The sequence below is a fragment of the Alnus glutinosa genome, chromosome 2, assembly GCF_958979055.1.
Source record: "Alnus glutinosa chromosome 2, dhAlnGlut1.1, whole genome shotgun sequence".
NCBI lineage: Eukaryota > Viridiplantae > Streptophyta > Magnoliopsida > Fagales > Betulaceae > Alnus > Alnus glutinosa.
This window is the reverse complement of record NC_084887.1, coordinates 1,375,885-1,389,928: the sequence shown is the minus strand read 5'-3', so window position 1 is coordinate 1,389,928 and position 14,044 is coordinate 1,375,885. Positions and strand designations below refer to the sequence as shown.

Below are 14,044 nucleotides of genomic sequence, written 5' to 3'. Positions count from 1 at the left end.
AACACAAGCCCTAGTATTTCAAAAAGATTATATATTACAACTTAGCTTCGACAAAGTATTTTATTTCTGCTTGCTTGTTCTACTGCTTATAGCAACTATCCTTTTGTTTAATGGCTTGGACAAACCGGAGGGTTCTGCGTGCCGGTGACCGTGGGCCTGACATTTTCACATACGGTCTTAGCTTTCCCCAAAGCTCCCTTGTATGAAAGGTTAATGTTAGAAACCTTCACGTTCTGGCATGGTACTCCCTTACTGCAGATAATCTTGAGAGCCTCCGGAGTTGCTGAAGTGCCTTTAATGTCCTCGATGTTCAAATTGCTGATCTTAATTTTAGAGGGAATCTAAAACCCAACAAAAAAATATGATAATAAGTATATATATACACCTTTTCTCTGTTTATATAAATTGAAAGTGAAGAGATAAGATTAAAATTCAATATTGTTAAACTATTGATTAAATAATTAAAATTTACATCTTCTTATCAGGTTAAGCTTTTGAGATAAGTGGTGATTTAATATTTAACATGGTATCAGAGCAGAGGTCATGAGTTTGAACCATGTCTCCTTCATTACTTCACATTTCAATTAAATATTCTACGTATTGGGCATCATCTATTAAAATGAGTTTGAACTCAGACGTGAGGGAAAATATTAAAGTGTTGGTTAAATCATTAAATTTATCTCTTCCTATTACCTTAAGGATGCGTTTGGGATTGCAATTTCGTAGACAAAAAATTCAATTTTAAACTAAATCATAGAAAATGAATCGTTTGGGAATTGCGATTTGAAAACACAGAAAATCTACTTTTTCAAATTGTAGGTAAGATGGTGTTTTTTTGAACAAAATAATTTTAGAAGTTAACATACGATTTTAAAAGTCAAACTGCAATTTTGCCAAACGTTTAACTGCGTTATTAAAAATCACTTTTCCAAATCGTTATTTTAAAATAGCACTTTTTAAAATTGTAAACCCAAATGAATTCTTAGCTTTTAAAATAAGTGGTGATTTAACAAGATTAAACTTGAATACGAAACTCTTAATTACCTGTGATTTGCATTGACCGTATGGGCAGTAGCCTTGATCTATGATGACAGGATTGGCGACGTTATTCATGGTAATACCCTTGAAAGTTATATCGTTCGCAGTACCCGGAGAAGGGTTGGCAGGCCATGTTTTGATCCTTACACCATTCATTGTGTTGCTAAAGGTGCAATCTAGAACCTTGATTTGAGATACTGGTTGTTCATTGTAGTACTTCCCAAGACTTCCGATGCTGATGCCATGGCCAGGTCCACATCTAACTCTTTCGATAGTAACATCTTGGCTTCCATCACCAAGGGAGATACAATCATCACCGGTTCCAATGTTTGTGTCGGAAATGGTGATCCCAGATGAACGTCCAATGTGGATTCCATCGGTGTTGATGCTTGTTCCGGGTGCAGTGATGGTAACATGTTGGAACTTCAACTTTTTGCATCCCAAAACGTTAATGTGGAAACTTTTGGGGTCCTTCGATGTAATTCCTTGGATTAATCCATTTGTGACGAAGTCGAGCCTTAAATTCTGTTCATTTTGGAAGACATAAGCACCACTTGGATAATATTTGGGAAAAAAATACAAAATTAGTCAACGTGGATTACCTAATTTACAAATAGCTTTCCGTGGTATCATAATATGAATTCCAAGGTCCTTGAGGTATGCAAAAAAACAAAAAAAAAATTACTCCCTACGTACAGTCATATTCTGTCCTCCGACTTAACAGATTTTGTTAGTATGACACTGACTTAAATAGGACATGTATCATAATTTTATTGGCTCTGAAGTATCATACTATCAGAACCTGTTAATTCAGCTAACAAAATTTGATTGTTGGGAGTAAATTGTCTTTTTGGCATATTTGAGAGACCTCTAAGTTAATGGTGATACCACATTGAGCTAATTATAAATTAGTTAAACCACAATGACTGATTTTCATTTTTCTTAATACTTGAAAGTATATATGTATAGTATCTATAAAATGGTGGAGATGCACCATGCAGATAAGATGAGAGCTGCTACGTGCGGGCCAGGTACTACAATTTTAACTATAAATTATTCTGTCACATGAGTTTGTAAGAAATTTTACCGTGGCAAGTAATTTGCACTTGCTGTTTATGCCACAATCATTTTGTTTCCAAGAAGTTGCTCCTTGGCCATCTAGTGTTCCACTACCTGATAGAGTGAAGCCGTCGACACGGCCAATGGTGATCCAACCATCACCCTTGAGCTGCCTGGGGTTTGCTGGGGCCTTTAGGGTGCCGTCAAGCCGAATCTCAATAGGACCCTTGCAAGGGCCTTGTAAACTCGCTGGGTTGCCTAAGTTGTATGTGGTTTTAGGAATCACAATTTTGCTTGTACCTCCTGCTGCGCATGCTTCTTTCCAAGCTCTTGTCAAAGCCTATAAGGCATAACAAAAAAGAACAATGAGATCGAGTATAACCAACAAGAATTAATTGCAGTGTAAATATATACCTGAGTGATATCCCCGTTAGGCTTTGCTCCATACTTCTGTATATCGAAGATACCAGATTCGGCAACTTTGGCAGTGGATGCCAACAACAACAGCAAGGATATTGAAGCGATGTTCAAATTCATAGCCATCTTTTTCTTTTCTTTTTTCCTTATTTGTTCTGTCTAAACTTGTCTGCAAGGATCGGTGATGAAATCCCCTTTTGTCGTGCAAGCTATTTATACTGCAACATGGAAGCTAGACCCATTGAAACTGTCAACCGATTGCTACCTAATTTCAAGCTAGACCTCAAAGACGTCGAAAGGCATTAGTTCAACTTCTGTCCTATTATTTAGCCTCCATACTTCCTGGCCTCCTCCACATGAACACCTAATGCATGTCCTACCATATGCCCCCTTGAATTTCTCTTTGTTAGGCTATTATGTCAGTATGTGACTTTTGACCCATCCATTTACACGGTGAGACCCGTGATATGAGGTGGCTAGCTTTTCCTATTTGGTTTTGTATTGGAGTATTGTTTCACAGACTCTTTCTCAAAGTCTCTAGGTGTAGGAGTTTGAGACTGACTTGGAGAAGCCCTTTGTTGATTGACTTTCATGCTTTATGAAAGCATGTTTCGGCCCTTTGTCAATATATAGCAATCAGAGAAGTCCTTCAATTTGTAGCCGTTAGTAGTGAACAACTTAAATTTCTGTATTTTGTTATTGCTTGTTTTTATTTGCTTCTTTCTTATTTTTTGCTATTTCAATCCACCATTGGATCGGCCAATGTAAACAAAAGAAAGGTTCAATGGTGAATTGGTACTATCACGTCAGCAAAATAAGATGTGAGATAATAGTGTGGTATATAAGATTACTTATCCTACAACTCTTTATCTCTCTTGCCATAAGGTTGAAACAACACATATTATATCAAGGAATGGACTCATTGACAAATGAATTTCAATTCCAAGAATGGTGGGTCTTTTTGGTAGTCTCCCCAAATCTTTGTTTTGTCGTGGTTTTCCTTGCTTAAACTCGATCCCCTGGAGGTTGCTTATAGTTAAAGAAGCAAAATGTTCTTATGTATTGAGATTAATGTGGGGTCCAAAAAATAATTGTTGTAACTCTCCTTACATATGGATTCAAAAACCCAATAAATAGAATATTTAATTGAATGGGGGGTAAACTATGAAGTCAGAATTCAAACTCATGACTTTTACTCAAATACCATGTTAAATCACCACTTATCTCAAAAACTTAATTAAGCTGACAGAAAAATGTGGATTAATTATTTGATTAATACTTTAGTATTCATTTATGAGGCAATGCAATATGTAAAAAGTTGGTACGCGCCAGTAGGCTAGGGCTAACAATTCTTGTTGGCATGTTGAGTCAACTCACGGTTCAACCCGAACATGACCTCTTTAGTTAAAAAAGTCAAATCCCACAATCTTGACACGACCTATTTAAATAAGTGAGTTACATGACATGACTCACATAACCCGTTTAATAAACAGATCGTGTTGGGTTGACTCGGCCCGACCTGTATAACCAATTTAAAAAATAGGTCGTGTTGGGTTGACCTAAACACAGTCCATTTGACCCATTTCAACTTGTATATGAATTTCAATGCAAAAGAAATAATTTATATAAATTTATGAATTTTAGCCTTTTTAGAGTTTTATTTTTTTAATCGTAAAATTATATATATATATATATATATATATATATATATATATATATATATATATATATATATATATATATATATATATATATATATATATATATATATATATATAAATTTATTTATATGAGTTATGCGGGTCATCTATGGGTTTAGCGAATTGATCCAGGTTAATTTAAACATGTTAATTCGGGTCGACCCAAATTAACCTAAACCCAATTATACAAAACTCTAACCAGCTAATTTTGTATTGAATTCGTGTCAAATTAGCAAATTATGTAAAAATCTTGCTAGCCCTAGGGCCCAGTCATATTACTATCAGTATATAAAGCTATTTGGATGTCCTATGAAAATGTTTTATCCAAATTGTCACTACAATATAAAAATACATCTCCATTACAACAACATGAAACTTTGTTATTTCCAGACGCTCAACCGTTCAACTATGGAAATTCCGGCCATCAACGTTTTGGAGCATCTACACCTTAGGCTGAGGGGAAGCCTGTCTAATTTGGTGAAGTTGAAAACCTGCCAAAGTCATGCCAAAATTAAAGGAAGTTGCAGTGATCTCGCAAGAGCAGTTTCAGTGAGAATCATTAGTGGAAGCTCAAAAAATATCTAACAGTCGTCAAATAATTAACGTCATTTATCTTAGGGTTTATGTCCTAAATTTAAAGTCTAATTACTTTGTGTAGTATTTTAGTTTTAATTAAATAAATTTGTCTATTTACCGATTTATTTCAAAAACATTGGTTATATGACTGTTTACATGTATGCATTTAATGATTTTGTTATTTATTATATACATGTAAAGTCCATAACTTGCATTAAATATGGTTTAAGGTGTATTAATTAATGAGATTATCATACAGAAGATCTTAAACCATTAACCCAGTAACTTATAAATTATTCAGGAATTTGGCATTCTATTTAATAAAATTATAACATATCAATCATAATGATCGATCTTGATCATGTGATCAATTGGAGACTTCTAATTGATATGTTAGTTCAGATACAATGCACTAAACTAGCTACGTGCGTTGCTATTTTATGACTGTAAATCAACTACAAATTATTTCATGGAGGGATCAAATGCTAGTCTTTTAATAATAAAAAATAAAATACTAGAGTACAATTTCATGGGACAAGTTATTAGATTATAAGTGTCCTAAGTTTATTGAAGCTAATGTTTACTTTTTTTCTTTATGTCTCTCTTCAAGCTGATTAATAACCATAATGCGGGTTTTGACCTAATGCACATGCATCGGCCTTACCCCCGGCCATGGTCGTGTATTTGGTGGTGGCTAGGTAATTTCCTAACAACTTCCAATAGTTTGCATGAGCGTGTAAATAAGGAGATTGTGTAGGCATTAAATGCACACAAATTGAAAGCCTACAGTACTGGTCACTAATTAGATATTGGATAAAAAGGCTTAAAGGTCTCAAACCCTAACCCTAGCCATGCATAGTGAGTGTGCATGGTGGAGAAAATCAAATCAGCCCCCCACACTAAGGAGTAGTCGATTGCCTATGTGGGTATGATTATTGTTTAATTTTTTGTTTTGCATACATTATAGACTTTTTGCTCTCTTGATGGATGCTTATCTTGGGATGTTTTTCGGCTGCATCTTTGATGTATATTCCCGACAACTTATGGTTATAGAACAGAAGACATGAGTAATGATATAAAAAAAAAAAAAGCACATACATTATACACCTATTACACACCTACACTCACATGGGGTGGGTCGGAAAGAGTGTATAAAGTGTGTAATGAGTGTTTTTATAACACTTTTCAGGTTGGGCAAATTTCTTTCAACCTAATTTCTTAAAGTATCATGTCAATGTGTCATTTAGCATGTGAAAAACACTTCTTCTTTTTTTTAATATCATGAGCTTCTCATATACTCTTTTACTAGCATTTATTAATGAGAAAGTATGTGCTTCTCATATTAAAAAAAAAAATACTTCACTTATAACTCCCGATCTTTTATCACTTTTTCAATTAATTAAGTACTCAAAATTTAAAAATTGTCAATTTAGAGTATCAAACTTTTAATTTTTTTCAATTTCAACCATACATTAGAATTTTCTGTTAAATCTTATTAAAATTCTCAAAATACCCCTATTTTTTTTAAGGAAAAAAAAAACAAAAACAACAACAAATGTCATTTTTAAAAACTGGATTGAAGGAAATTTATGTCATTTGGATTGAATAATTTTATTGAGAACTTCAAAGTCCAAAGTAGCAAAATCCATGAATGTGAACTAGAAGTATATATATATATACAAGAGAAATGGATGAAAGACGATACAACTGTATAATGTTATTGCTGGCTACCAGTATTATTATTTGAATAATCAAAATTTTCATTACATGCAGATTTGCTGTGTTCACCATAAGAACACAAGCAGTAATATTTGTTAAAAAAGAATATTACAATTTAGCTTCGACAAACCATTTTATTTCTGCTTGCTTGTACTGCTTATAGCGATCGATCGACTTGGCGCTTTTAATTTATTTAATCGCTTTGACAAACAGGAGGGTTCTGCGTGCCAGTGACCGTGGGTTTCACATTTTTACATACGCTCTTAGCTGCCCCAGCTGTTCCCTTGTATGTAAGGTCAATGTTAGAAACCTTCACGTTCTGGCATGGCGTGCCCTTACTGCAGATAATCTGAATAGCCTCCGGGGTTGAAGAAGTGCCTTTAATGTCCTCGATGTTCAAATTGCTAATCGCAATTTGAGACGGAACCTAAAACCAGGAAAACCCACCAAAAAAATATATGATTTAATCTGATCTCGTTTAGGTATGTTAAACAGTTGAAGATTGTGACCTATCTACGGTCGAAGATAATAAGATTAAACTTGAATACGATGCTCTTAATTAACTACCTGTGCTTTGCATTGACCGTATGGGCAGTAGCCTTGGTCTATGATGACAGGATTGGCGACATCATTCATGGTAATACCCTTGAAAGTTATATCGCTCGCAACACCGGCAGAAGGGGAGGCAGGCCATGTTTTGATCCTTACACCATTCGTTGTCCCGGTCATGGTGCAATCTATAACTTTGATTTGAGTTACAGGTTCTTCATTCTTGTACTTGCCAAGACTTCCTATGCTGATTCCATGGCCGGGTCCACATTTAACTCCTTGGATAGTAACATCTTGGCTTCCATCACCAAGGGAGATGCAATCATCACCGGTTCCAATGGTTGTGTCGGAAATGGTGATCCCAGATGATCGTCCAATGTGGATTCCATCGGTGTTTAGACTTTCTGCAGGTGCAGAGATGGTAACGTGTTCAATCGTAAACTTTTTGCATCCCAAAACGTTAATGTGGAAACTTTTGGCGTCCTTGGATGTAATGCCTTTGACTACTCCATTTGTGATGTAGTCCAGCCTTAAACTCTGTTCATTTTTTTAAGACATAAACACCATGTTAAATTATCAACCTTCTAAAAGTTTAAGCGAATAACGAGTATATTTACCTATTGAGAAAATTTCATTTACAAGTTTCGGTCTTTCATTATTTTTGCAATCATACCTTTAAATCTTAAAAAGTATCAATTTAGTATATTCATCTTTCAATTTTTTATCAATTTCACAATTCGATACGATTTTCTATTAAATCTCGTCAAAATTTTTAAAACGCCCGTGTTTTTGATTATATATATATATATATATATTAAAAAAAAAAAAAAAAAAAACTTTCAAAGATTCTGACATAAGTATTTTTGTAAATTCTGCTAAATCCTTACTAATATTACCTAAATGCTTGCAAAATTTTTTTCTTTTTTTCTTTTAAAAAATAAAAAAATTTGGTAGTTTAAGAATTTTGACACCTATCCATTAGGATTTAACGAAAAATTGATACATTGATAAATTAAATTGACATTTTTTAAAGTTTAAGTACATTATTGTAAAAGTGATAAAAAATAAAAAATGATAAGTAAAGTTTTAAATAATACAAGTTATAGTACGTACCGTGGCAAATAAACTGTCGGCGGAGCTTGTTCTTTTCTTCCAAGAAGAAGCTCCTTGGCCATCTAGTATTCCGGTACCTGATAGAGTGAAGTCCTGGAGACGGTAAAATTGGATCCAACCATCCGAAGCCTTGCCATCCGCACCCTTGAGCTGGTTGGCGTCTGCCGGGGCCTGTAAGGTGGCGTCAAGCTGAATCTCAACAGGACCCCCGCAAGGCCCTTGTAATTTCACTGCGCTTAACTTGTATGTTTCTTCTGCAATCACAATTGTACCTCCTGCCTCGCATGCTTCTTTCCAAGCGCTTGTCAATGCCTGGATATATGTAAATAATATATGAGTAAATATAACAAGAATTGCATTGTAATTTGTAAATATATAGATAGATAGATGTACCGGAGCCAAATCCCCATTGGGCTTTGCTCCATATTTCAGCACGTCAAAGATAGCGGATTCTGCAGCATTGGCAGCGGATGCCAACAACATGAGCAGCAAGGATATTGTAGCGATCGCGATGTTCATATTCATAGCCATTGATCTTCTTCTTTTGGCTGTGTTTTGTTCTGTCTAAACTTGTCTGCAAGGTTGATGAAATCCCCTCTGTTGTGGAAGCTATTTAAACTGCAACATGGAAGCTACACCCATTGAATCTGTCAGCCGATTGCTGCCTAACTTTAAGCAAGGCCTCTAAGGCAATACTTCAACTTCTGTCCTATTATTTAGCCTGGCCTTCATACCTCCTCCTCCACTTGAACAGCTAGTCTCCTATTACATGCCACCTGAAATTTGTTCCTTGATTTTCTCTTTCTAAAAAACATGGATGTTTTCCGGTAAAAATGGATGATTTTCCTACATCTTTCATAGACCTCTCCCACACCTCATCTTACGTGGCTTCCTAATTTTCTTCATTTTAAATTTATAACTTTAGGCTGATAAATTATGCTGTTCTGTTTTTTTTTTTTTCTAATAGAAATTATACTAAATTCTTGTTCATGATCTAAGTTGCTAATGCTAAAAAAGTAAATCAAAGGACCACATTTATATATATATATATATATATATATAAAGATTAATCACTTATTATTTAGAGAGATACCCATTTAATTTAACGGGTCAGACCCCTCAATCATAACCTACTAATTTTGTGTCGAGTTTGTGGGTCGTATCAAAAATTGAGACCCCTCAGCACCTCCACCCCAACAATACATTTACAAGAATCTAAGGAAGATTCAACTGAATGAAACAAACACAAAAATATTCGCACTGGCTTCGTTCCTACCCAGAAGTCCATTATTTCTAAAGCCATTCATGGATTTTTTGTCAAACGTTGAGAGTGGGTTAATGCTACCAGTGAAACTTTTTTGTGTGGAAACAGGTGCTTCTTTAGTATTTCGATTTTTTTTTCACCTGTCTCTCTTATTTTCTTTCATATCATATATAGGGGTGTAAACGAGCCGATCCTGAGCGAGTATTGCTTGTTCGAGATCGGCTCGTCTAATGTTTTCTCGAGCTCGAGCTCGAGCTCGAGCTTAACACGAGCTTCGTTTTTGTGTTCGAGACCGGCTCGCCAAGTGGGGATCTCTGTGCGAACTCGAGCTCGAGCTCGATCATACTGGCCGATCTCGAGTTCGAGTACTCGACTCGAGCTCGGCTCGAGTTTGAGCATTTTAAGCTTAAAAAAAAATAATAATAATAATTGAAAGAATTGACAAGTTTTATTAATTAATTTCTCCAAATAACATTACATAAATTTGCCCAATGAAATCACGATCTAGTGCACCGGAATGATGTGGCGCTCCTTGATGGGTAGCGAGTGGAGGTAGATCTGCTCCAATGACTTTGTCTTTATGGCTTTCACGAAGCACCCCAGCATCGTTACCCACGTCTGTAATGCATGAAATCCATAGTAGCCTTCAGCAATGGAGATCTTAGTACCTACACGAGGGCCAAGGAAGTAATTAGTAAGGAGAAATTCATGAGTTGTTTGTATGAATGGAATATTAGATCTATAAGCGAGATAAAGGCAGAGCCGAGAGGGAAGAACATAAGAATGAGATATGAAAATTAGGAAATTGGTTCTGCAATGGACTGGAGAGTTGGAGAATAATCGAAGTTGTGAACGTTTGTGAGTCTGTGAGTCACTGGCCGCATGGCTAATGGGATGGTGCGTAAATGAGGGGAAAAGAAGGCTAAGAGTTGTGATTTGATGACTGAGAATAATTCTCTACACCCATATATAGCTGAAATCAGGGCCACTTGTGATCCTAACCGTTAATTATTATAACTAATTTCATGATAGAAGCTAAAGTCGTTGGATCAAATTTAGTGAGAGTGAGCACACAATTAATTTAAACACTAGTTATACCATATATTTTTTCGGATAGAACAAACGGGATAATTGCTTACAGCTGTATGCCATTAATCTTGCAACCAACGGCTTAGATTCACCATCAGCAAATCGCACGGCCTAGAAAATTAAGGAAATGAGGCGTTTTTTTCTGGAGCCGCGTGCGACGTGCTCGAATTGTGGACCAATTTTCTGTTGGTGACCGTGCCGTGCAGTGCTGTAAGCTGTGAATTGTGGACCGCGTCAGTGCATTTGTGGCTGTGCTGTGAATTGTGGACTGTGCCATGCGTGAATTGGAAAGCACGCATGACTAGTGAGTGACGCACTGACGCTACAATGACGATTTTTTTTTTTTTGTTTAATAAAGTCTTGTCTGGCAGATATCACAATATATACAAGGCAACATGTCGTTCCTCTTTAGCATGCCGCATGCGTTTCATCTTGGCTTGGACGCTAGGTACCTGAGGCCGGGCATAAAAACAAAACTCCGTTGTTTTTTCAGGTGCAGCAGAATGTGTGGCCAAGGTCAAGGCTGAAATGTGGAATGGTCAACCAAAAGGACAAAATAAGAAGAGGAATTGGTTATGTAAAAGCCACGAATTGTCTCTGTTCTGCGTGGCCAAAAACAGGAAGAAATTTATTTTAAAGGAAGCCTTTGAAAGAGCTGCAGCAACTCTAGCTCAATATATATTATTATGATTTTTGAATATCTCAAAAGCTTAATTAATTTGTCTTATTTGTTATGATTTGAAAATATATAGAATGTATAATTTATCTTATGACTCAAAATCTTAATTAACATGTACTTAATTTATTTTACAATTGATTAATGCTTAATTATGTTATCTTTTGATAAAGAAAAAAAGGTTGATTATCTAACTTAGTCGAGTTAAAAAAATATGTAAAATAATATAGGCGAATCCTTCAAGTCCCAGCGCTTTCTCTATTATTATTATTATTTAACTCCATTAAGTAAGTTAGTTTAGTTCTTTAATCTCGCCAATATTGCTGGCTAAACTTCTTAATTAAAAAAAATAAAAATAAAAAACAAAACGAATCATTCGATTTCTCTCCACGATAATATATATAAAATTATATTCTACTGTCAGTTATTTACTGAGAATCGACGCTGGTCATACCGAAAATTTATTGACTACAATGTCCTACACTTTTTTTTGAATTTGCAATCATTTTAACATAGCAAATCAACGTCAGTCCATTCTTGGAGGCATAAAACTATTCTCACAAGTCACAACAACATTTTTTTTTTTTTAAGTCACAACAACAATTTAATTAACATTAAAGACGACATATATTAGACAATAAAACTATTCATTAAAGTAAATAAAATAATTATAGAAGTTGGCCGCTAGAACAAGAAATTCAGTATTTTGCTGAGGGTGTCTCAGAGGCTTCGACATGCTGCTTTGGGCTGCATGTCCTCTATCTGGGTGCATGCCCGGTTCATGCTATCTATTAATTCTAATTTGAAAAATGTTTCTTACACATTTGTTTTTAGTGTACTTTCGATTACACTATTTGACGTGACAACTTATTAGTAAATTTTAGATTAAATAATGTTTTACAGAAATATAAACAGGAGAAAAATTACTTGAAAATGCATTTTGTATTTCTGATTATAATTTATGCAAATACCAGTACTAGTCCAATAATGTACTTAATTAATATTATTCAAGTTGATCAAATTGACCTCTCTTTTTTTCTTTTTTAGATTTTAGGAAGAATCAATATTGAAAAATGCCAAGTTGGTTCTACTAAATAAGCCAATATATAATAAGGAAAATGATACGTTCTATTAAAAAAATATATATTGATGGACAACAGGCACAAGTGACGGGTGTGTAACATTAATATTTAATGTATGTCCTAATACAAATTAACTGCACTAACAATAAATAATAATTATAAATCAAATAGCATAAGTACATTTATCAGCATTAACACTTGCATGCTGAAAATGCTGAAAGGCAGCAAGGACAACAGTCATGCCAAACTTTGTGAAGATTTTGAAAATGAAACTGACGCCACGTAATATTTTTTTTTAGAAATGTTAAATAATAGTTAATTATTACTAGTGTTAAAACCTCATTGTTTTAACTTCAATTTTTTATTTTAAAATAAAAAACTTTGTTTACGTAATTATATGCTTAATAATAATTATTGAAAACTCATAGAAATTTAAGTGAAATTTAATGCAAAGTTTGAATTTCGAAAATTAATCTTAAATTTTTCATTAAAGGCAATTTTCTTTCCTTTTTAGTTGTCTTTAAATTTTAAAAATTCAAGACTTATAGTCTTCTTTTCTAATTAATTTAAGGAAAATGTTACATGGGGTCCTTACCACTCCTAATCCAAAAAGAATAAGAAGTGACTGATCCTATAAAATTAAAAAGATGTGAACTTTCCAAGAATAGATCCATAACAAATAAATGTCTCGATCTTTTCAATGGGTTGTACAATGCGGTTTCATAAGGTAAAGAGATACATAATAAGACAAGCCTATCTACACTCTCACTTGAGATCAACAATAACCACCTGAAGATGGTTGAAGTGGTAAAAACACTGCAAAAGTCTTAATCTGAAACTACATAAAAGAAAAACATTTAAGTCTATTCACATTTCCCATATTTGCATTTTTCAAGATCTTTTATATATAAGATTCTAATTTAATATTTAATCTTAATACTTCATGAATTATGATACAACAATTCATAATCTTAATAATTACATACTTAATAAGTTAATATATATATATATATATATATATATATATATATATATATATATATATATATATATATATATATATATATATAATGATAGTATCATATAATTTAAGTATTATCATTTGATCTCAAACTAAAAAGTATTATCATTTGACCTTTGATTTTAAATCATATGAATCATGTGATATAACTTATAAGTATATTATATATAACGATTCTGTCAATTCATAAATATTTAATTATAAAAAAAAATATACAATAATAGTCAATATAAATACTAAGTTAAAATATTAACAATGATAATTATTATATTTTAATATGGGCTTATATATCTAATGATAATAATATATATATTTTTTAAGTCTAGTGATAATTCTTAGATCATATAATTCATATTTAATAGTTATATAGCGCAATGTTAGATCATATGATTTAAATTCTAATGATAATACCTAAATTGTGATTATAATTAACATATTGGTAATTCCAATCAAATCAATCATAATAACTTAATTTGGGATTATATGAATTACATATCATTATATATGAAAAATATTATTAAGTTTCAAATGTGTCATTATATCATACAATTAATGTGAATTCATACTTATGTATGTAATCTATATACCTAATGATTGTATTTAAGTATTATTAATAATTATTAAATACTGAAAATCTTACATCATACTTAATCAATGCATCTAAGTATCTAAATACTTAATCATTGTATTTGTATATTTATATGACATTATGTGCTATAATTTATACTTACGGCTTGATAT

The 14,044-nt window shown here is 33.3% G+C and overlaps 2 protein-coding genes across 2 annotated transcripts; both read right to left on the bottom strand.

The window, feature by feature from the left end:
• Positions 1–107: 107 nt before the first annotated feature.
• LOC133861888 (exopolygalacturonase-like) lies at positions 108–2,640 on the bottom strand. The gene is made up of 4 exons (XM_062297708.1): positions 2,512–2,640; positions 2,126–2,437; positions 1,045–1,563; positions 108–341 (listed from the first exon to the last, which is right to left on the bottom strand). The coding sequence occupies exons 1-4, from the start codon at positions 2,638–2,640 to the stop codon at positions 108–110; spliced, it is 1,194 nt and encodes a 397-aa protein (XP_062153692.1).
• A 3,934-nt stretch (positions 2,641–6,574) lies between these two features.
• Positions 6,575–9,083, bottom strand: LOC133861949 (exopolygalacturonase-like). Its single transcript, XM_062297781.1, has 4 exons — positions 8,565–9,083; positions 8,172–8,483; positions 7,077–7,595; positions 6,575–6,936 (listed from the first exon to the last, which is right to left on the bottom strand). Exons 1-4 carry the CDS (start codon positions 8,700–8,702, stop codon positions 6,703–6,705), a joined length of 1,203 nt encoding a protein of 400 aa, XP_062153765.1. The 5' UTR covers positions 8,703–9,083; the 3' UTR covers positions 6,575–6,702.
• Positions 9,084–14,044: the final 4,961 nt, after the last annotated feature.

What these genes read in the sequence shown, in the direction of transcription:
- LOC133861949 (XM_062297781.1), bottom strand. Translation starts at nt 8,702, where the DNA reads ATGGCTATGAATATGAACATCGCGATCGCTACAATATCCTTGCTGCTC. An exon ending in CCGACAGTTTATTTGCCACG is followed by an intron (nt 7,596 to 8,171) that starts GTACGTACTATA and finishes AAAAATGAACAG; the next exon opens with AGTTTAAGGCTGGACTACAT. An exon ending in ACGGTCAATGCAAAGCACAG is followed by an intron (nt 6,937 to 7,076) that starts GTAGTTAATTAA and finishes TCCTGGTTTTAG; the next exon opens with GTTCCGTCTCAAATTGCGAT.
- LOC133861888 (XM_062297708.1), bottom strand. Translation starts at nt 2,640, where the DNA reads ATGGCTATGAATTTGAACATCGCTTCAATATCCTTGCTGTTGTTGTTG. An exon ending in CTAACGGGGATATCACTCAG is followed by an intron (nt 2,438 to 2,511) that starts GTATATATTTAC and finishes TATGCCTTATAG; the next exon opens with GCTTTGACAAGAGCTTGGAA. An exon ending in AGTGCAAATTACTTGCCACG is followed by an intron (nt 1,564 to 2,125) that starts GTAAAATTTCTT and finishes CAAAATGAACAG; the next exon opens with AATTTAAGGCTCGACTTCGT.